Source organism: Notechis scutatus, chromosome 2 (genome assembly GCF_049901735.1).
Source record: "Notechis scutatus isolate UNSWTSFEM ecotype Mainland chromosome 2, rNotScu1.2, whole genome shotgun sequence".
In the NCBI taxonomy this organism is placed as follows: Eukaryota; Metazoa; Chordata; class Lepidosauria; order Squamata; family Elapidae; genus Notechis; species Notechis scutatus.
In genome coordinates, this window is record NC_142010.1 from 116101050 (window position 1) to 116125345 (window position 24296).

The 24296-nt window shown below is 40.7% G+C and overlaps 1 protein-coding gene across 1 annotated transcript in view; it reads right to left on the reverse strand.

Moving 5' to 3' along the window:
• Positions 1 to 1935: 1935 nt before the first annotated feature.
• Positions 1936 to 24296, reverse strand: part of TIMP2 (TIMP metallopeptidase inhibitor 2) — a 33919-nt gene continuing 11558 nt past the window's right edge. The window contains exons 2-5 of the mRNA XM_026667286.2: positions 10284 to 10384; positions 8528 to 8636; positions 6496 to 6620; positions 1936 to 4426 (exon numbers count right to left, since the gene is read on the reverse strand). Coding sequence (XP_026523071.1) covers positions 4229 to 4426; positions 6496 to 6620; positions 8528 to 8636; positions 10284 to 10384 — 533 coding nt within the window. The 3' untranslated portion in view covers positions 1936 to 4228. The remainder of the gene's footprint in view (positions 4427 to 6495; positions 6621 to 8527; positions 8637 to 10283; positions 10385 to 24296) is intronic.

Consider the following 24296-nt stretch of genomic DNA (forward strand, 5'->3'; position numbering starts at 1 on the left):
GATTTTATTCCCAGATACCTGAATCGGGAGGACTGATGAGATGGGGCTGGCCTAAATCGGCTTCTAAATATTTATGCCGGGGAGAAAAAAATTAGCACTGGAGAAGTTATTTAGAGCTGTGAATAGCAGTAGTGAATCCTCAACCCCTTTTAACGATCCAATGGATTCTTCTAACTCCATAAGATATGTAGAGAGCTTCAATTTGGAATTGTGTGTAGTTAGTTAGGGCTACTGTATCTGAGCTGGAAGAATCTGGACGATTGCTACACAATAAGCAAAAACAAAATTTGTTTCTGTATCTCTGCCATGTTAGTGTTCATTTCAGTATCTAATTATTATTCCACCTCTGTGAACCTTGTTGGGATTTGGGGGTGGGGTATGCCTTTGAATCTTGACTCCTGGTAACTGGACAGGTCTGTGCAATTTCTTGGCAAGATTTCGGGAGTGATTTGCCCTTGCTCCATTCCAAGAGCAGAGGGAGAGTGACTGGCTCAAGGTCATGGTCATGCCCCTGGTGGAGACTGACTCTGAGGGAGAGGAGGAACAGCCAGGACAGGGAGTGAGGGAGTGACAGAGTGGAAGTGTGGCTCCGGAGGTTGTGGAGGAGGCTGGGGAAGGGCAGAGGCCGGGTGAGCAGTCAGAGGAGGACCCAGGCCCATCCCCTATCCCAGGGGTGGGATTCTACCAGTTCGCACCTATTCGCTAGAACCGGTTGTTAACATTCTAAGCAGTTTGGAGAACCGGTTGTTAGAAGAAACTACTGGCCTAATCCTGTAAGGAAGGCAGGAAGGAAACATTCTGGTGTTGCTTACAGAAACTGCCTCTCTGTTAACCCTTATTACATTCTTGGCAGGACTAGACTTCCTGTCTCAGGAACAGCTCTGGATGTTTTTTCCCCTCCTTTGCTGGTACTTTGCTTGTGTGGAGTGACCATTCAAAGTTACAATGGCACTGAAAAAAGTGACTTATGACCATTTTTCACACTTACGACTGTTGCAGCATCCCCACAGTCATGAGAGGCCAGGCGAGGAGATGCGCGCCTCAATGTGAGTGATATTGAGTTGGCCATGCCCAGCCAACATGACCACCAAGCCATGTCCACCCAATCACATGACCACCTAAGCCACACCCACCACCTAAGCCATGCCCACAGAACCGGTTGTTAAAAATTTGAATCCCACCCCTGCCCTATCCATCCTAGGGCATGCAGGGAGGAGAGGATAAGGGAGAGACGTGGTCTACTCGGGAGGAGAGGGCCTTTATCATCTTCATGGGCTGCAGGTGTGAGAACCGCATAAGAGTTTGGACCTGCATTCTGGCAAACGCTGGAGACAAAGCATGTTTTATTTTGGCTTGAGGTTATCTTGGATGGCGTCCTCCCAACAGACTGTGCCTTCTTATCTCCTTGAATTTGGTAAATATTTCTCCTGTTCCGTTGTGGAAATTTCGTCATTGTAATTTGTTTGGTTTTTATTTTCACCTCTATCTGCTCATTAAATTCGGACTGTATTGCTCTCTTTTGAAGACTATTTTTGAGTACGTTTTATCTCCAACTGAGAACTATTGAACAGTGGGGCCAAGTTGGAGGCATTAAAGGACATTTATTTACGTGTTGGATTTTGTTACATTTGTGTTACACTCTGGGTCATCACACCTGGTGTACTGATATAAACAGCATCACAGGATTATTAATTGCCATCACTCAGACAACTGGTAGCTCCAATTTTGGATTGGAAAGGGAACATCAAGAACATGGCAGAAATACTGAAAATAGGTGGGAGGAGGACATGAAAGGAAGTGGGGTCCTCCACTGATCTGCCTGTATTTTTCAATTCAAATGTTCTGAACTATTAAGTGGTTAAGAGACCCTGCAGGAATTTTGGCTGCCCCTCAGCAGAAAAAAAGTGTATGCCACCCAAAAAGAGCCTGTTTCCATTTTCTTTGATAATACTGTTTATTGTCCGGAGACTCAAGTGTCCACATACGAATTATACAAAGCGTCAGAGACATGCACAGTCTGCTTGTCTATTCAGCAACTTTCATGTGTTCCCAGCACAAGAAAATCTCAGCTTTCAGAATCCAACAACAACAAAAACCCACCCCATATTATTCTACCCACCAAACTATCTTCCCTTCCCACCCCAGCTGCTCCCCAAAAAGCTTTAAATTACGGCAGCAAGTTAACTTATTTTTTTCATACTCACTAAGCAAAGATTTGAAAATAATGTAAACTCTTTATTATTATTTTTAAAAATATTTTCGAATTGCTGGCGTGGAGGGGAAACTGTTCTGTTTATGGGTGTTTCAGGGAAAGTTATGCATGACACTAAAACCCACAGCTATAAATTAAGCCAATTGAGGAGTCTTTTATATTGTTTTTCACACCGCTACTCAAATGGCCAACTTAGTTTGCTTGCTGGCAGGCTGGGAGCTGCAGTTTGGCTAGCAAGAAGCAGTCACATGTCGCTGCCACCCTCCAGTCTCTCTCAAAAACTTACACATGCTGCAGGAGAAACCAGAGGAGAAGGCAGGAACAGAATACTGCTTCCGCTGGCATTCTGCAATGAGGGAAGGAACACGGTCCTCCTTACGTTTTGACATTCTTCCCCGCTGTATGTTAAAAGCTTCCAACGTAGAACCCCTTTACAAAGTAATAAGTGCAAATCTAACAGCTAAACAAGGACATTAAAAAAAAAACATAATAGAGGAATGATACAACTGATTGCTGAAACAAACTGAAAAAAAAATTAAAAATCAAAAAGTATCAACAGAGAGAAAGAAGGTAAATGTCACATAGGATATAACCGTACAGGAAGTAAAACAGGAGTCTTATACTGGACTGAACAGATTCCTTTTTCTTGTTTTAAAAATATATTGAAATCAACAGACTGGCCCAGGATGACATCTTTAAATTCTACCTTGATGAACAGCATGAAAAGGCCACAGGGGGCAGGCCTGGCTAAGAATAAGTGTGAGTATCCTTCAGATCTAGGTCTGAGAATCCCAAAAAAAGGGGGGGAGCGGACCCAGAGCTTGGGGAAATCCAGGAAAGGAAGGACAAGCTCAGAAGGGGGAATGGAAGGGTTGGACTGAACAACACTCCTTTTCAGACAGTGGAGGGTTTTGTCATTACTCCAAAGGAGCATTTATAATCACAGTTTAATAAATGTGTGTGTATATCACTGGCCAGCTCTCCTAATCGCATTCTTGTTGTAATAATTTGTTTCTCCATTCAGCAAGCTGCAGGGCTTGGAGCTGTGTTGGGCCTGATTAAAAATCATTCTGTGCCTGGAACTTTGGAGGAGCAGGAGGAAGATGATGATTCCTTTGGTCTACAAAGTTCCAAAATCCTAATAGAAATAGTAAACCTTAGAACTGGCTAAGAGAGACTGTGACATCAGAATTACATTAATGGCATAAAGATGAAAAAGAAGGTGGGTTAAGCATATGGAGTAAGTCCATATCCCGAAACACTTTTTTAAAAACTGAAATTTGATTATTCCAGACGCAAAGCTAGAAGCTGCATATAACTCTTAGGTCTTCCAGGCTATATATATTAACTTTGTAGCATAAAGTATCCTGAAAGAAGATACTATTTCTCTTGGACAGTCAATTTTCAAAGAGTTGCTTTAGTCCTTGGAAGATAACACAACTCTCTTTTGCCAGTGCAAAAGGGTGCCCTAAACTGATGACACCACTACCACTTTTCATGGAGCCCAAAATGCGTGTTTAATCTCAGCCGACCACATGTCCCTCTGTATATGTGTCTTAAGAGAAAGGAATGGCTCTAAAATAGTAAGTGTGGAATAATTTCATATGTGGAAAGAAGAGGGGTTTTGACCCAGGCAGAAGGTGGGAGAGTGGGAAAGAGAGGGTTTACAAGCTTTCTTCACAAGGAGGGATGTCTCTCAAGACAGTAAGAACCTGGTAGGCCTGCTACCCAGAATCAGAGACAACACCTCTCAGCCAATCATACTGTTGATGCTGCCTTCCGCCATTAAAACTTGGCTGAAATCCACAGAGTAAGAAGACACTCACTGGGAACAGCACAGGGGAAGAAGCAGAAGAAGCAATGTATGAATGGCCTCAACATCCCTTTCCTTAGCACCCCCCACCCCCTGCTACTGGCCTGCCCGTAAGTTTTTATTTTCATGCTGTTTCCAGGAAGTGATGTCAAATGTGGACCAATCTAATTCCTTGCAAGCCATGCTGCTGGTGCCAAAGGAACTCAAGGATCCTCAATGTCAAGGAACTCCTGTTTAGGGGGAGCCACTCCACGGTACCACGCACAGGAACCATCACTCCGCTTGATGCAGGCATAGTGTTTTGCCTGCCGCCCATTGATGTTCTTCTCCGTCACCCAGTCAGTCCACAGACACTCATCCTGAGCAGAGACATAGCAGGGGATGTAGGGGCAGCGGGAAATCTTCAGAGAGAGAAAGAAAAAAAAACACCATTAGCTGCATGATTTCCTAGCATTACGATCGAAGATCTGATTAACCCTGCTGGCACTGGATTCAGGTTCCATGTATTGCAGCACTTTGGACCAAAAATCTGAGCAATCTGACGGGTTTAGCATGCAAGACTACTAGCAAGACAATACCATCAGTATGGAATTATGTGCATTTTAAAGTGCCTGCACTAGTTACCAGTAGGCTTCCGGGTCCAATTTAAAGTGTTTTAAAGCCCTGAATAACACAGCCTTGGACAGGTTGTTGGACTAGAACACTTCCAAGATCTCATTCAACTATAAGAGTCTACAAGGTCTTGGACAACAGGAGTCTGCCTATCTGGTATGAATGAGAGAGAGCAGTAATTCTGCCTAATAGCCTCTGCATCATTCACCAGCAGTTGTCCAGGCAACCCTATCTGTCTGCAATTCTGGAAGCAAGCTAAATCTGTTTCATGTCAGCCTGCCATCTGAATTAAGATTCTGATTTTTGGTATTAATTCATTACCCATGGCCTTTTTCTTTTGTTTTGAGGCTGTACATCACCCAGATCCTTGGGGATTGGGGTGGGTTAGGAATTCCTCAACTGAATAATTACTTTACTCTGCCAATGTCTCCAAGAAAGCAAACTAAAGAGCAAACAGGAGCCACCAACTAAAAGAACACACTTCTTCTGCTCCTTGCAGAAGGTCCAAAGTTGAAAAGGTTCAGGTCAGGTTATAAGTTTAAGATAGCATCCTACACCCATAGATGACCTGTGGCAAGAGCAAGGTGAGTACAGTGTAACCATCCTCACTCTTCTTGACATATCAGTAGCTTTCAATATTAGCGATCGTGGTATCCTTCTGAACCGGTTTTGGGAATTAGATGGGGCTGTGTTGAGATGATTCTACTTTTGGGGTCAATTCCAGTCAGAGTTGATATTTGGGGGGGGGGAATTCAGCCAATGGCCTCTACTTTGTGGGGTACCCCAGGCCCCGTTCTCTCTCCTATTTAACATCTACATGAGGTTCTGAGTGAAGTGATTGTTAGGGATTGGAAAGCCTCATACATCCATGCTGAGCTGCCTGAACGATGCCATGGATGTCCTATCCACAGTGCATGGAGACTGAAAGGGTCAGGATGGGAGTGCAATCAGCTTTGACTCAACGCAAGCAAGACTAAATGGCATTGGGTATTTGGGCCTTCTGGAGAAAAGGTTTTCCCACTGCTGGCCTGTGTGCAATCTTGGGGGAGGCGGGGGGTGGGAAGTGTCTTCTGGGACTTACAGCTCCTGCTAGAAGATCAGGTATCAACTGTGGCCTTTGCACATCTTATGGTTGTGAGCCAATTGCAGTTGCTCCTGGATTGGGAGGTTTTATTCAGGGTTATTTATGCCTCATGACCTCTTTTCTGGGTTGTTATAATGTGCCTTACAGGGGACTGCCCTGGAGCATTCAGAAGCTACAACTTGATATGAAATGCGGACGCATGAGCAGTAAAAGGTGTTGGATGCTTGATGCACTTTAACACCACTGCTATGTGGGTGGCATTGGCTGCCGGTGTGCTTCCTGGTACAATTCCAAGGTGTTGCTTATCACCTTTAAAGCCCTTCATGACTCGGGGAGGTGTTAACTAAGGAACAGTCTTCTCCCAGTCATTTCTACCTGCCAATGATCCAGCAAGTTAGGCATATCACATCACATGCAGCCAAGGAATGACAGGGAACTAGGAGATGTGCCTTCTCTGCCGTAGCCTCTGCCCTCAGGAAAATTCTCCCTTCAGAGATCAGGAAGGCATCGACCTTGTGGGCCTTTTTAAAGACCATAAAGACTTGGTTGTGTGCATGGGCCTGGGGTTCTGAGTGAGTTGAGGGTTCAGTTTCTTGACCATTTTAACATCCATGACAATAGTTCTACTCAATGACCTTATATGTTTATTTTGTATTGTTTTAATTGGTTTTGTTTTTACATTTTATAATGAATGTAAGCCACCCCAGAATCATTTATTGAGATGGGCAGTTATATAAATCATATAAACAAATAATTAAATAAATTTGAGTTTACCTTGCATTCACAGCCCATCTGGTACCGCTGGTTGAGACTCTTCTTTTGGGTGGCACTGAGGGAATCCCAAGGAACGATGAAATCACAAAGGGTGATGTGCATCCTGCCATTACCCTCCGATTTCCCTGAGAGAACAAAGCAATTATGAATAGCAGCCTGCAAGCCAGAGGGCATTTTCCTGATTATTTCCAGAATTAACTTATAATTTAAGTTAATTTAAGTTAAGCTTAAACTTGATTGGGAAACCTAAATTGTAAATGAGAGCTAAAACAAACATTGATTTGTAAGTAATTACACTCTCCTGACACAGTTTCCAATCAATTGGGGTGGGTGGGGAGTGGCAGCTGTTAGGCACCACTGTAAATTTTCAGATCACACTTTAGATTCATAAAATGGCTGCCCTTGTGGGGAAACTGAATATTCACAAAATGGCTGCCACATTGGGCATCATCTATCATAAACTAACTATTTCCCAAAGCAAATTGGCAAATCAATCAATCCCTCCTATTGCAGTCTTGCCTCCCCATCTAACTGCGGCTTAGTGATCACCCGCTAACAATCAGCCATTTTTTTCTTATAAGTTCTCTTAAAAGATATAGGGTCAACAACTCAACATATATTTGTGGAAATAAAGATGAAGTTGAAAGCTCCGGCTGTGATGTATAGTATGCTCATTTCACATTCATTTTTTGAAAAATAGAATAAAAGTAATAGTTATACTCTATTCCATGTTAGGCTACACATGAAATATTGTTCCCCATTTCTGGCATCTTTTAAGGAGTTTGAAAAACTGGAATATACTCAGAGAAGAATAAGTAGGATGGTAAGGGAACTAAAAAGCAAATATCATAAAGAACATTTCAAAGAAGTAAATTTGTTTAGCCTGTAAACACAAGCATATGTGGCAAACTGAGATTATGGGAAACTGATGATCCATGTAGAATGAGGTTTCAATATAAATTTCAGTTACATTGTGGTCTCCCAACAAGCACATATGCCACAGATTTTGCATCATGACATGTGCCTGTGTGTTGCATCACTCTCTCACACTTTGCTGCCCTCACCAATGGCTACGCTTGAAAAAGAAAAAATTATGGGCAATTGATATCAAACATTACATGCCTGAAGAGCTATCATGAGGAAGACGAAACAGAAGTATTCTATTCTTCTAGAAATAATGGGCGGAAACTGCTAGGGACGCAGAATTCAGCTAATCGTTTGAAGACATTTTGCAGTTTGGGAGAACTACAGGGATTTAAGATGAAGCTGGGCAGCCCCTAATTGTGGATGTCTGGTATTATAAGATCCTGCACTATGAATCTTCTAGCAACTTGGCACCCTGGCAAATTTGCCATCAATGGATAGACAGACATAATATCTACACACTATGCAACAGAGACAATCAACAAGCTAAAAAGGGAACAAAAAGACCAAAACGCTTCCCCATCAGCACTCAGATCCAGATGATCACAAATTAATTCTAAAATTAACATCAGACCAACAATCAAATAAACAATAGCTTAATCAAGGAACTGTCAAATAAACCAACAGTAGGCAGCCCAACTAAAGAACCTCTAACACCACCACCACCACCGACAGGGAAAGATACTAAAATGTTAACAGAGCAAATCTCACTCCTTATTAGCACTGATGATGTTACCCACAGTTTGGGTAATGAAACATCTTCAAGAAAAAAACCCAAGCTCAGAGAGCACTAAGGACACCTCACTATGAATCTTATATTGAACAGGAAGCTGAACTAGAGTCAGACTAAGGTTCCTGATTATTACTTTATTTTCTAAGAAACAGCTAGTCAAAGACCACTGCAAAATCCTAGTAGTAAGTTGCCGAAGGTACACGATCACCAAGTTTGAAATTGCATTTATTGCTGCAAAGCTAATTGTCAAATATTTTGGCTATTTCGAGCGGTAAAAAGTAGGTTTGGATTTTTTTTTGTCTTTCATTGGCTCTATTTCATTGGCTTTCTGTTTCTTACTCTTTTTCTGGGCTTTGCAAATGTATTATTCTTTACCTGCAATGAGATATTCCTTTTTGCCACTAACATCCAGTGTCACTCCACATACCGCCGAGGAGGGAGCTGTGAAGATGAATTCAATGTCCTGTTCTGGCCCTTTAAACATCTGAAAGGGAAAGAAGCAAATGAGGCCAAGCAACCATGCCATTAAAATGGAACACCCCTTTAGAGATCTTTAAATGTACCAATCTTTCCTCATGCTAATAATCATGTCAGACATGTTTCTGATACAGCCCTTTCAAACTCCAGATGTGCTGGTCTTATTCCAGAAATCCTGCCTAGAAACCATAGGACTGGTGATCTAGCACATTTGGAGAACATCAAGACAGGGAAGACAATTCTAGTGTTTCCAATGTTATTCCAATTTCTTTCCCAAACACAGTCAAAAGACAGTGACCAATGTTTTCACAATTTTCTTCAGTCCTTTGAAAGGCATGTATATTTCCTATCTATTTTCTCTCCTGGAGAAATCAATCCATATGCCAATAAAATGTTGCCACCTATTTATTTTTAAAAGGCCACACATTAACTATTATTACAACAAGGGGATTCACAGATTAAGTCAAGCCATAAATTGTGATTTAGAAACTAAAGTTGTCGTTAATGTGGTATGTGAATTCTGTCATTTGACATGTAATCTTATATCAACTGATTTCCATTTGACAAATGCTAACTTTATGTTTAGGGGTATTTTAAAAATTCATAAAGTAATAGATCATTAATAAATCTGGCAAATGGGATGTTCACTGAGACCTATGATCAAGTTATTTTAGAGGTCTGAGGTATGGAAAAAGAGCATTTGTTTCCCAATAGCTTCTCCAGCAGAGGGACAAAACTTTTACAGATGACATGCAGGGAAACCAAAGTAACATTAATGTGCCAATTCCAAAGAAATTCCAGAAACAGGAAACCAAAACTGCTCTTCAAGGCTGCTTCTTCCATACGAGTTTCAATGTGTCTCTAGGATACAGAATGATAGCTCTTCTGTTCTTCTTTCATTAAATCAGTGTAGGAATAGAATGCCAATTGGATCTCACTCTAGCATATGGCAAACCCTTGATTCATTTGCTTTTGAGGGTTTTTTCAATGTTTTTACACTATCAGCTAAGACTAGAAGGCTTTTCTTTCCCTTCCTTTTTCTTATTCTTTTGTTAGCCTAAGTATTATTAGCAAACTAATATTTTAATAATTCCAAACGAGGCAGCTGAAAATCTGAAATGAAAATAAAACATAGAAAATATCCAGCACTAAATAGCACTAACATAATAGGTTTATAGGCACTCTGCAGTTTCACCCTGAATTGCTGTTGCTCTTCTTTGTGTGTATGTATAAGGCAGTGTTATACTGGCAGTCCCCAAGTTCAGAAAGTAAGGACTATCTCTGAATACAAATAGGCTGTCTATTGCTAAAAATGGCAGACTCGTGTTCTCCCTTCCTTGAGCCGATGAAGTGCTGAAGCTATGCAATGCTTTCAGGAACCACTGAAGCTGTGCATTTTTAATATATAAGCCTGTTTTCAGCCATTTTCAGCAATTCCTGAAAGCATTTTGCAGCTTCAGCAGTTCATCAGCTCAAGGAAGGACAATGTCATGCACCTTTTTTTAGTAACAGGCTGCCCACTGGCTAAGTACAAGTTCCGACTTCCATACAAGTTTGAGTTAAAGACGGCATAAGGAACAGAAGCCATTCTTATCCCGGGGGCTGCCTGTACACACATAGCCAAAGCTAGGGTTCTCATGTAGCTGTTTGTTACCTTTATCTGTTTGATCTCATATTGGATGTGTTTGATGGGGTTTCCATAGATGTCATTCCCAGAATCCACCTCTTTTTCAGAGACAGCCTTTGCTCTGATCACTGAAATACAAAGAGAAAAAAGAAGTTGGAAGGATGAGGTGCCAGTGATGAATCTAACCATTCCAAAGCAGACTATAAATAACATAACCATGAGTCTCACTCTTCTTCCTTCCCTTTACAGCACTCGGCAGCTATTCTCACAAGCAAAACCTGGGGTTATTAATCCTGGGGAGAGTTTCTGTTGCATGCTGCTAACAAAAAAGCCTTTTGCCCTTTTCTGCTCTTTCCTTTCTGCAGTTCTTTGATTAGAGACTCCTTCAAGCTTGCAACAATATTTGAAATGCCACCTTGTTCTATTTATTTCAAAGATAAGGATAATGTCTGCATTATCTGCAAGCAGCCTCCAGGACAAAGAAGATTACTTTAACTAAAATGTGCTGCTGTAAGAATACTGATAGGAGAAACAGAGGTTAATAGCTTTTCTTGTCAAATAGATTTGCTATTAAAACTCTGGTCTCTTCATCCATAATGAAGCTAAACACATTGAGACTCGACTCAGATGAAAATATTTTGCATTCAGACTCTTTGTACATAAATTCTTCAGGCTATTGTGGGGTTTGGGGTGGGAAGAAGAGAATTTGATTTCAGTAAAGGGAAGAGGTGAAAAGCAGGATAGAGGATACCTTTTATTCAAGGACTATCAGGATAATCACACTAGGCTGAGACCAAGCAAGACTGCACTCACTTTCACATCAGGACTGGCTTATCATGTCTTATTTGCTTAACCAGGGTTTGTTAAAAACCACAATTTGATTTCTTTGCACAAGAAACTAAGCCATTAACAATCTCAGTTCTGCCTAGCAGGCATGGGTTTGGGATCTGGTAATATTTCAGAGTACAGGTAGTCCTCAACTTACATCCACAATTGAGCCTCAAATTTCCATTGTTAAAAGTTGTTAAGTGAATTATGTCTCATGTTACAACCTTTTTGCCATGGTTATTAAGCAAATCACTAGATTTGTTAAATGAATCATATGGTCATTAAGCAAATCTGGCTTCCCCCATTGACTTTGCTCGTCAGAAACTCCTTCGGAAGATTGTAAATGACAATCCTAGGATCCTTGGATGCTGCAACTATCGTAGATATATGCCAAGCACCCAAAATTTGATCATGACTGTGGAGATGCTGCAATGGTAATAAGCATGAGAACAGGTAACAAGTCATTTTTTTTCAGTGCCACTGTAACTTTGAATGGTCATTAAACACATGGTTGTTATGTCAAGGGTTACCTATAATTCCTGATTTTAAACTGCCTAACAGTTCTAACAACTAAGCCAGCTTGTTGTTCATTTCATCTAAACTATCCATTAAGAAAGTTGAGTTGACAAAAAATAGGCTTTTTGTGTGAAAGGATTGTGATGTCAATTCAGCTGAGCTGCTGAAAACCAACTGTTAAACTCAGAATTCACTTAAAGGTATCTTATTTTAAGCTAAACTTTGTTTCTGGATATAGTGGGGCCTTAGAACTAAACAACATAAAACACTGATGAGATTTACCTCTGCTAAAATCTATCTCAGCCCATCTGTAGTTCATAATATAAACTTTTTTTTTGCTTTGAGTTCCAATTATATTACTTAATTTATAAGCTCCGCAACTCAGATCATAAAATAGCAAAACAATGATCCAAGACAAAACCAAATCTTGCTGTGCAACATTGTAAGGGCAGCGATTGGCGGTTTTCCCTGGCTGAAATCTGAATGCCACCAATTGTGGGCAAAGCTGTCACCAACTGCCATAGAGACACATCTCAGATGATACCTGCAAGGTATTCCAGCGAATCATTTCCCCCTTACCTTTGTTTCCCCAAAGACTGTTGACCTATTATCCTAACAGTGGCTAAATTGCAATAGTTTCTCTGTGTTAACTGCAAAGTTGTGGCTGCCAGGATTTGTGCAGCTTAGATGCTGCCTCTGTGTAAGGATTGGAGCGTGGAGTTGAAAATAGGAGTTAGGCCTGAGTGAATGTGTTGAAGTTGTGAAATGCTGACACGGTGGCCTAGAGGTTAAGATTCTGGACTTGTTGACCAGAAGGTTGGCAGTTCGAGACCCAAGTATCTTGTGACAGGGTGAAGTCCCATTCCTGCCAACCTAGCAGTTTGAAAGCATGCAAATGAAAGTAGACAAATAGGTACCACTTCAATGGGAGGGTAACAGCATTCCATTCAGCATATGATCATGCTGGCATATGACCACAGAAACATCCTCGGACAAGGCTGGCTCCCTCAGCTAAGAAACAGAGATGAGCAGCGCCCCCTAGACTTAGACACAACTGGACAGGAGATATCTTTAGCTTTAAAACAAAACAAAACACATACATAACTGTTTCAAAGTTACTGATAATTTACCTATTGGCCACTAGGTGGCATGAAATAACTAGTTTTTTCTTTTATGTCCTGATTGCAGAGATGCTGGATCAGCATGAGCTTTATGCTGTATGCCTAGCCACATCCATACCAGGAAACATACTACGATGGAATTGATTTTTTTTTAAAGAACGTTCCATGTGTAGAGGAACTGAAAAGCTAGGGCCATTGGGAAAGGAATTCCCAGTTGCTCAGGCTACATAAATGAAAGAGGGGAACCTTTTCAACCATCCTTTCAAATACAGTACATTAAATTAGGAATAGGTTCATCAATTTCAAGGCTTCAGCACCTTCTAAATTGTTTTTTCCTCAAACTTGGCAACTTTTAAGATGTGTGGACTTTAACTCCCAGAATTCTCCATGAATGAATTCCGAGAGTTGAAGGTGGAGTTGAATGAGATTGCCAAGTTGGAGAAATATTGCTCTAAATCAAGTAACCGATCACCAGCTTTAAAAAGGGGTGGGGGGAGGAAGCAAAGGCCCTTCAAGGCTCCCTTGCAGCCGAAATGGTACTCCAGAACATCCAAGTCCTGATGGAAAGGGGTGGTTCACAGCAGATCCAGTGGGCCCACTGTAGCCTAGCAGATCACTGGCCCCAATCATAATCATATTTATCTCAAGCCTCCTTCCCCATGGGCCATGGATTCTCCATACAGATTTGGGTCAGTTTCGGCTTGTCTCAACAGTGAAATGCCTGAAAGAGAGACATATCCTTAGCAAATGATAGGTGGGGCATCTTTGAACTACAGTAAGAAGGTTATATAGATCAGTCTTTCCACACATTAACCGCCAACACACTAACCACAGACTGAAGACCACATAAATAGAAGCTAATCAGGTATACCACACCTAATCCATAAAAAGCATGACAATTCACACCCCGAAACTGCCCCACAATCCAATCACAGGGTAGAGAACGTGTCAATATAGGAATGCTGTATATTGTATAATACTTAGAATTGTTTCCCTTATTTCTCTGCTGTAAATGAAGATTAACAGTTGAGGCTTCTTCTTTAATGTCTCTGGCCAAACTTTTTTTTTTGGGGGGGGGGGGCATGGGGGCTTAATTTACCAAAACCATCTATAATTTTCTCTTACAATTATAAGGAGGACAGGTTTTAAAATACACTCCTAGGTGTCAGAAGCTGAACTATAGATAACTGTAGTAGTGTTTTGTAGAAAATTATAATATTGTAATTTTTCAGTTTCATCAGCAGGAACTCACAAAATCCTATAGTGACAAATTCCACTATTCAACTGTTTAATGTGCTAAGCCTGGTGTTTTTCCTACACATGTTGCCAACCAGTTTAATCAAACCTACATTCCAGAAGAGCAGCTATGTGAACTTGTTGTAGGCAGCAAAAACAACAGAGACTCTTGGCATCATAAACACCATTTCGGCTTTCCTGAAGTCACAGTCTGCTTTGTCAAATATGCTGCCACAATATATTGGTTAGTCTTCAATATACCACAGAACTTTGCTATTTTTATTGGATATAGAAGGTTTGTTGTCCATGTCTGTGTTAAGCCTGACAAATTGTCCATGTGCTGTCAAAAACAGTACAAAACTGACTCAGCATTCCCACTTAGAAATAAATTTTCCATATATAGCTGTTTTATTGAAAACTAAATCTTTGGTCCAGCTAGGGTAGTAATGATTCAATGTGCACATTCCGCCAAGCCAAAAGGTGGTTTGGTTTTTGGCTTAGTGTGTAAATCTAGCCTTCTGATTTGTCAACCAGTTATGATGATTCAATGTAATATGTGAGCCCCAGCAAATTATTGTTGAAATCCAACCATAGTTTAACATAAGATGCGAACCTAACCACTGTTTACTTTAACTGAAGTGATTCTCCAGAGCTTTAGGCAGGGATTATTTCCAGCCCCCTCATTCACGATAGGAGATACTGAATGTTGCTCACATAGAAGCAAAATATATACCTATAGCTGAGCAATAGTTCATTTTCACTGCGGTTGCCAAAAAGTTTCTAATATAGTTCTAATTAGGCGATTTGAAATTTCAAAAATTTACCCTTAGTATTATGTTTGGGCTACCAATTCTAACTTACTTCATCTTACCAAGTCTTGGCATTGCTGGTTGCTCCTATGTATTGCCAAGGATTTTAATATACCTGTCAGCATTCAAAAATATCGCTTTCCTCTCCCTTGCTGATAACATTGGTGAGAAAGTTGTGTCCAAATTAGAGAAAGGTGATATGTATGTAAAGGAACTCAGGAAATGAAGAGGTTGTGCAGAGGACACACAACAGAAGACAAAGGGCTGCACAGAGGCTAGCTAGGGATCATGTGAACACTTGTCAACAATCCCCAAACACACTTCTTCCCTCCCCACCAAAAGCAGGCCATCTAAAGTTGCCTCCAAGAGAATACACAGATGACAAAGTATTACAGAAGTTTACACACCTTGATATGGGACAGGGTTGAGAAAAAGACTTTAAAACCAGTACATCTAATTATTGGGTTATATCTACTCCTGTCTTTGTGGTTTAGAGAATCTGCATGACATACTGTTCCATATCCCTATGATCCAGTATATAAAATGGAAAACAGGCAACTGAGATGAGGAATATTTCATTTGCTCACAGCTTCTGAAAACATTTTCTCAAGTGTAAGTACAAGGGCAGTTTTTTAAACCACAGTTTGCTTTAGTTTTAGTAAAATCCTTGATGACTAGTGGGAATCTATTTGTGGTCTAAAATGCAACTTGTAGGTTTCCTGTTGGTCACTCAATGACTCACATCAATTGGATACTTTCCACATTAAAGGCACTTACAAATAAGCCAATACTTACATTGTCCTATTGAAAATGTTACTTTATTAAACTGCTGAATTTGGATTATCCCTTATAGCAGGATCTTGAAAATCAGTTTCAGGTTAATAGTTCTCAGGGATTCCTTCTGCATTTATTACTAGCTATGTCTTTCAAGCATTCTATAAGCAGGCAAGAAAGTGACTTTGATAGAAATGTGCACAATCCATTACCAGAACAAGGGATAAAAGAAATCACAAGTCCACAAAAAAAATGCAAGAGACTTAAACAGACACATCTCCAATTTACAGGAATATATGAAGGAGGAGACATTACAGCACAATCAGACTTGCAAGATTTTGTAATTATAGAAATTCTCGATAGAAATAGTTTTAGCTTTCCTTTGAAGTTGATTTCCTGGCCTAGTCAATCTGGTGGTATCACCTAAGAAAAACAAATATGTTTTCCAGTTTTAGGGCTCTAGAGCAGAACTACACATCTGGTACAACCATCATCAACTGTAGTTCAGAGTCCCGTCTCCCCCTTTCTGTCTCTTTAAACTGCCTGTGGCCTGACTTGGATGCCTTTGGTCTGGCTGAAACAACTGTGTGACAGCAGCTGAGTTTTTAGGCCGAGCTAATAGCTATGGCTCCAAGCTTTTCCACTCACGTGCCGCTGAATCACTGTCAAAAAATGCAACCTCGTAGAAAGAAGATTTCTATGCTGAACAGAGTGGCTTTGTAGAAGGGAATTTGCTGCTTTGGATTTTCTTAGCCAAGTTCTAAGGGAGGAGGCTGGGAGAAAGGAGGCAGAAAGAAATGGGAGAGGGGCAGAGAGAGGATTGAGGAGCATATATATTTGATTCCTATACAGAGTGCATTCAGAAAATATTCAGACCCCCTTCTCTTTTGTAAATTCTGTTATGCTGTAGCCTGATTTATTGAAATTCATTTTTTCTCATTAATCTACACTCAGTACCCCATAGTGACAAAGTGAAAACAGAATTTTAGAAATGTCTGTAAATTTATTAAAAAGAAAAAAACCTGAAATATCACATTGGCATAAGTATTGAGACCCTTCACTCAGAACTTTGTTGAAGCACCTTTGGCAGCAATTACAGCCTCAAGTCTTTTTTGGGTATGACATGGCAAGCTTTGCACACCTGGATTGGGGGATCTTCTGCCCTTCTTCCTTGCAACTCCTCTCAAGCTCAGTCAGGTTGGACGGCGACCATCAGTGGACAGCCATTTTCAGGTCCCTCCAGAGATGTTCAATAGAGTTCAAATCAGGGTTCTGGCTGGGCCACTCTAGGACATTCACGGAGTTGTCCCTAAACCACTCCTGTGTTGTCTTAGCCGTGTGCTTCGGATCATTGTCATGTTGAAAAGCGAACCTTCAGCCCAGTCTGAGGTCCTGAACACTGTGGAAGAGGTTTTCATTAAGGATATCCCCAGCTTCCCCTCAACTCTGACCAGTCTCTCAGTTCCTGCTGATGAAAAACACCCACACAGCACAATACTACTACCACAGTGCTTCACTTCTGGGATGGTGTTTAGTTTACTTTATTGTCATTGCACATCGTACAACGAAATTAAATACCATCTCCAGTGTACTATACAGGAGAATTCAATAGAGTTACTGCCCTGGGATAGAAGCTGTTTTCAGCCTATTTGTCCTTGTTTTTATTATCCTGTACCATCTGCCAGATGGTAATAGTTCAAAAATGGGTGCCCAGGATGAGATGGATCTTTCAGAATATTTTGAACTTTCTTAAGGCAGCGGGATAAGTGGTGCCTGGTTTCCTTCAGACATAACAGTTCAATTTTGGTTTTATCTGACCAGAGAATCTTGTTCCCCACAGTCTGAGAGTCCTTCAGGTGCTCTTCTGCAAACTCCAAGTGGGCTTTCATGTGTTTTGCACTAGGAGAGGCGTCTATCTAGCCACTCTGCCACAATCTGAGATAGGTGGAGGGCTGCAGTCATGGTTATCCTTCTGAAACTCTGATCCATCTCCACACAGGACCTCTGGAGCTCAGTCAGAGAGATCATCGGGTTCTTGGTCACCTCTCTTACTAAGGCCCTCATCCAATTGCTCAGTTTGACTAGAAGAAAAGCTCTTGGAAGAGTCCTGGTTATACAAAACCTCTTCCATTTGAGAATTATGGAGGCCACTGTGCTCTTAGGAATCTTCAGTGCAGCAGAAATTTTTATTGTAGTGTTCCCCAGATCTGTGCCTTGCAATAATCCTGTCTCTGAGCTCTGCAGGCAGTTCCTTTGACCTCATGGCTTTTGCACTGCTACAGTATGCATTGTCAGCCGTGGGGCCTTCTATAGAGAGGTGTGTACTTTCCAAATCATGTCCAATCCATTTAATTTAGCACAGGTTGACTCCAATCAAGATGTAGAAACATGTCAACAGTGATCAAGAGAAATGGGAGGCATCAGAGCTAAATTTCATGTGTTGTTGCAAAGGGTTGGAATACTTGTGATGCTTGCCAACGTGATATTTCAGTTTTTTCTTTTTAATAAATTTACATAAATTTCTGTTTTCACTTCATTATTATGGGATACTGAGTGTAGATTAATGAGAAAAAAAATGAATTTCAACAACTATAGAATCAGTTGCAGCATAACAAAATTGACAAAAGTGAAGGGAGTCTGAATACTTTCTGAATACTGTATACATTTTGTACCACCATAAGAAAAGATTCTTGGTTTTAAAGTGGTGGTGGTTAATGCCTGTCTAAGAAGGCCTCTATTTTCTTTATGGCTCATTGTTTGCCAGCTAGATAGTTATATAATCATCTAGCCAGGGATGGGATTCTACCGGTTTGAATCGGTTCGGGAGAACCCCTTGCTCTGAAGATCAGCTGGCAGTGAACTGCTTCGCTGTGGTGCTGTTTTAGTCACAGGGACTGCAGAAGGAGGTAAGTATAAAACCTTTTTGAAATGCGGAGAGCGGGCAGGGGAGTGCGCAATCACCAAACCGGTTGTTATACCAGTGGAATCCCACCCCTGCATCTAGCTGGCAAACAGTACACAATACATTTTGTTCCTAACAGGTGTAACAGTAGTTGCCATATTTCACTTGCAAGCAGCTGCAATAAGATCTTGCATATTTGGTTGGACTGACTCTTCACAACAAATGACCGCAGATTCCCACAGGGGTATTCCACCAACTCAGAGGCTCACAAAACTCAACCCTGCTTTCAGCACCTGGTAAAGATGGATCCCATCATTTGCAGATCACATTTCAACCCTCATAGCAATAAAATCAAATGGATTGCCTTTGTGCATGCTTTTGCTCGATTTCAAGTACGTCTGTGTCTTGAATAAGAAAGAAATTAACTTAGCCCATTGGGAATGGAATTACTTAGCAACTTTAATTTTTGTCACCATAGATACCCTGTGGATACGTGAGGTTACAGGTCAATTTGTGCGAATATAAACCAGCCAGCAGGCTACCCAATCCCATCTTAATGAGCTCTTCATCACACGGCAGAAGCAATTCTTTATTGATCATCTATGTCCCACTTTGACGCAGCAATGAAGGGACCGGACCAAAACATTGAACAGAGAGATCTATTGAAGCATAAGATAAATTTAGCATAACAATTCACATATTATGAGCTAGCACATTTTTTTTCTGATTTATACCTTGATTTATTAAATGGCTACCTTTAAGAGCTATGAGAAATACCAAAACCTAGATAAATATATCATTGCAACATACTGTATTGCTACACAAAATTATTTGAATAAACTGTGTAACCAATGAGAAATAGGCAAATGAGTCAAAGTCAGGTTTCAACATTATTATGTATACAAATGGGAAAAACCAGCAGGGCTTTTCAAAACTGTAATATATTGGTAAATATAAAGACAGACATATATATATATGTCTGTCTTTGCCTGATGATGCCTGATGATATGCCTGATGATATGCCTGATGATGGCAGATGAGATTCTGCTGAAACGTTGCTACAACTTTAAAAGAACTACAATGACGTGGGAGAATACCCGAACCAAGCCGAACACCATACATGTAAGTACCCGCGAAAACTTAAGAAAACACACACACACACACACACACACACACACACACACACACACATATATATAATATATATATATATATATATATATATATATATATATATATATATATATATATATATATATATATGTTTTCTTAAGTTTTCGGGTACTTACATGTATGGTGTTCGGCTTGGTTCGGGTATTTTCCCACGTCATTGTAGTTCTTTAAAGTTGTAGCAACGTTTCAGCAGAATCTCATCTGCCATCATCAGGCTTCTGTATTGTGTCCGTCTGTGGGTCAGACTTTTACAGTGGTTTCAGATTTAAATTTGGGGCAGCCTATTGCTGTGCCAGAATGGTTTTTTCTTCATCCTGATTGGTTGGGAGTCTTGGTCTGTGTTTATTGGTCTCGGAGTTTGCTGTGTTCTGCTTGATGGGTGTTTCTGATATCTTCTGTCTGTTTTTTGGCTCTTTTTGTATCTTGATTGGCTGGCAGCATTGTGTTACTTTAATGGAGGTCTTTAGTGCAGCTTGGCTTCGGGTAAATGGACGGCTATCATTAGTTAGGAAGCTGGGTTTCATCTGGGTGCCTGGTTGGGGTGTGTTTGAGCTGGAGGTATCAGGGGGGATCTGTTTGTGCCCAGGTGTTTGCCTGGCTTGTGGTGTGGAGATTTTTTTGTTTGTGAGTGCAGGCTTCCAAATGATTGACAGCCTGGTGGAATCATCTCTTCTGTTCATGCTTTCTGGTCTTTTTTCAATCTCTATGGCTTCTCTGATGACTCTGTGGCTAGTATATATATATTAGTATACACAGACATACAGATATATAAATATAAAGTGTACAAAATACATATTAGGAACATGATCTGTTATAATTTACAGATCTGAAGTAATGGCATTACAACATGTAATTATGCTTAGGGTTAAAGACATTTCATGTTAGATGTTTGAAACAAATTCCTACAGGAGAAGTGATGTTTGCTACTATAAGACACACCAATGGCAATTTGGTACAGTAATGAGGCAGCTGTCCTGAGGGATGCCATTAGCAATCAGTCCTCAGAACTTGGATCTGTTCATACATCCAGTTACAGGTAGTCCTTGACTTACAACCATTTGTTTAGAGATCGCTCAAAGTCACAACCGTACTGAAAAAAGTGATTCACAACCATTTTTCATATTTAATGGTTGTTGCAACATCTTCATGGTCACATGATCAAAATTCAGGTGCTTGGCAACTGGCATGTATTTGAGACTGTTGCACTATCCTGGGGTCATGTGGTCACTATTTGTAACTTTCCCAGCTGGCTTCCAACAAGCAAAGTTAATGGGGGATCCCAGACTCGCTTGATGATCTCATTTCACTTAACTGCGGTGATTCACTTAACAGCTGTGGAAATATGGTTGTAAAATGAGGTGCAACTCACTTAACAACTGCCTCACTTAGCAACAGAAATTTTGAGTTCAATTGTGACTGTAAGTCAAGAGCTAGCTATATAATTTTCTTTTCACACAGTGATATATTAGGCTTTCCTTTCCCATCATCTTGTGTGTTCCCATCAGTCTGCTTGCCTGATTTTATTCACAATCCCTTAAATATGTTGCCAAGCAAATCAAGTCTCAGCAAGCATTATTTATTATTCCATGAAGAATTCTGGCATTGCCTTAGAGACATCATGTAATCAATACAATTGGCCTTGATGACATTTAAAGAGCTCAGTGCCTCCTTCTCACAGCTTACTTTATGGAAGTCAAACTGTATTCTTGCTCTCACAAAGCAGACTTTAATAGAATTTTTGTCATTCAAGAAATAATATATTTTTGGAGGCAAAAAGATAAATTCCCATGCAAGCAGAATTCAGCTTTCTACCAACAATATACCATTCCCTCACCTTTCAGTCATCTCTACCTTGGTTTCATACATAAAACTGGGCTTAAACAATCAGGTGTGCCCATCTCAGGCAAATATATTAAAGAACAATTGCAGTTGCAATTGGATTGAGATCAAAGGAAATTGAACAGGAAGCTTTCTTGTGTTCCTTTCAGAACTGTATCAGTGCATGGAGATGATGGAAGCAAGGATAGCTTGATTGGATAGTAGATATTTGAGGCTGGAAAGGTATTTTGAATTATATTGGTTGAAGAAAACTTAGCTGAATATCCTATTCTTACCCCTATTCTTACATATCTCTTTCATTTATTTGGCTTGCTATTCTATTCCCCAAATTACTCTTTTTTTACTATGCTCAGCTGATGTACATCTTTGTACCATCCTCAAACAAGAGAAACTTGTATCTGAGGCTGTGAAATGGAAGCCAGAATCTTCTAAATATGCCTCACCAAATTATTCACAGATACAGCAGCTCAGCTGGTAATACCTCTATGTTGTCCTTCCAATGCAGAGATATCACACTGGCAATTTAGGTCTTCCATCTGTTTCCTGTAGCTTCTCACACCTCCCATCACTCATCAGTTCCTTCTACATTACACACATGCATATGTCTTTATTCTAATATGAATGATAGGTCTTCCCTTACTGGTAGCAGCAGCAAAGATTTCCTATTAAGTTTCTCTTTTAATGAGCTTGATTGCTTACTTAGATTATGCACATCTCTTTAGCCTTTCTGCAAGTCAAAGAATGGTTCCTCTCACAAATTAATTTAACATCAGGAATCTGCCAGAGACTAATGATGACCGGCAGTTGTGATCTTATAGATTTGCTTAATATCTCTGTTCATTACTGAAATATGACTAAAATCAGGCCAGAGCAATTGTAGCTCCATTGCTCCTTGCTTTGTCCATTCCTGTTTGTTGTTCACTGTTGGCTAATTTGGATATTTCTCTACAGCATGCGCATCCACAAATATGTGATTAAGCAACTCACATTCCCAGCAGTTACCACAGCAAGGAACCCAATGGCCTCTCTGCTTGTTCTTTTGGAGAACAATGCTTTAACCCAGGGATGTCAAATTCAAGGCCTGGGGGCCGGATCCAGCCTGAGGGGTACTTAGATCTGGCCCACAGGACCACCCTGGAAACAGCGAAGGACCAGCCTGCAGTGCTTCTGCCAGCAAAAATAGAGCTCCATTTTCACTGGCAGAGGGTTGCAGGAGGCCCTGGCAGCTGAAAACAGAGCTCAGGAGCCCGTTTTCATTGGCAGAACACTCGGGCCAGTTGCTGCCCCTGACATCGAGTGACATCGAGCTGGCCACGCCCACTCTGGTCAGAGCCACCCCAACCCCCGGAGGTCAAACACACCCCTGATGCGGCCCTCAATGACATTGAGTTTAACACCTCTGCTTTAACCTAAATCACTTGCAAGGGCTAAATAGGCAGCTTAAATAGCCAGGATGGAAGAACAACAGTCAGGTGCTTTGTTTGAATTAAAAACAACACAGTAGTACAATCAGTACAATCCAAATTAACAGATAGTTAACAGTTAACAGACAATCAGAGTTGGAAGGGACCTTGTAGGTCATCTAGTCCAACCCCCCCACCCACCCAAGCAGGAGACCCTACACCATTTCTGACAAATGGCAGTCCAATCTCTTCTTGAAAGTCCCAACTGATGGCACTCCCACAACTTCCGAGGGCAAGCTGTTCCATTGGTTGATTGTTCTCACGGTCAGAAAGTTTCTCCTTATTTCCAGGTTAAATCTCTCCTTGTTCAATTTCCATCCATTATTCCTTGTCTGGCCTCACAGGCACTTTAGAAAACAGATTGACCCCTTCCTCCCTGTGGCAGCCCCTCAAATATTGGAAGATCGCTATCATGTCTCCCTGGTCCTTCTCTTTACTAGACTAGCCAAGCCCAGTTCCTGCAACCGTTAGATTTGTATGTTTTAGCCTCCAGTCCCCTGATCATCCTGGTTGCTTTTCTCTGTACTTTTTCTAGAGTCTCAACATCTTTTTATAACGTGGTGACCAAAACTGGATGCAGTACTCTAGGTGTGGTCTTACTAAGGCTTTATAGAGTGGTATTAGTACTTCCCTTGATCTTGACTGTATCCCTCTGTTAATACAATTTAGGATTGCATTCACTTTTTTGGCTGCTGCTGCACATTAGCAACACTAGTGGCTATTCCTACTGCTTGTGGCAGTCCTACCTGTCTCTAAAATTTTCAAAAATAAGAGAGCTGGTTTTCTATTTTCCAGCTGCAAACAGAACCAGAAATGTAGAGTCATTCTAAATGCATAGCTGACGAAGCTGTTTGCACTGTTTCCTAAGGACAATTTTTTAAAATTCATCTCACAAGAGTTACTCTCAAAATCATTTTTTCCAGATTGCAATAGATTATTTTCTAGAGAAAGAAGCTGATACAGTTAAGCAAGCATAAAGCTAACCTAAATTTAAAGCACACAAATATCTATTTTATTTTGCTCGACAACCCATACCAAGAACAGTCTCTCTCTAGAATGATTTTAGACTTCTGAAAAATGAGAAGACCATACTGGAAAACAAGAGGGAGTGTCAGACAGATTCCCTCCCACTTTTGACTCTGACCACACCCATTGCTTTCTTTAGCCGAACATCAAACCACTCTCAACAGATCAGAAAATAAGATGTTCCATTTTTTGCTTTATAGTTCATCACAACCTTACTTCTCACAGGTAGAACTTACTTTAAACAAACTTCAGCTCTTCCCATCACTGCCCACATTTGAGAGCCTTCCTTACATAGGTGCCCCGGAACGGAAGACTGAATTAAATGAAATATTCATTAAATGAAATATTTCAAT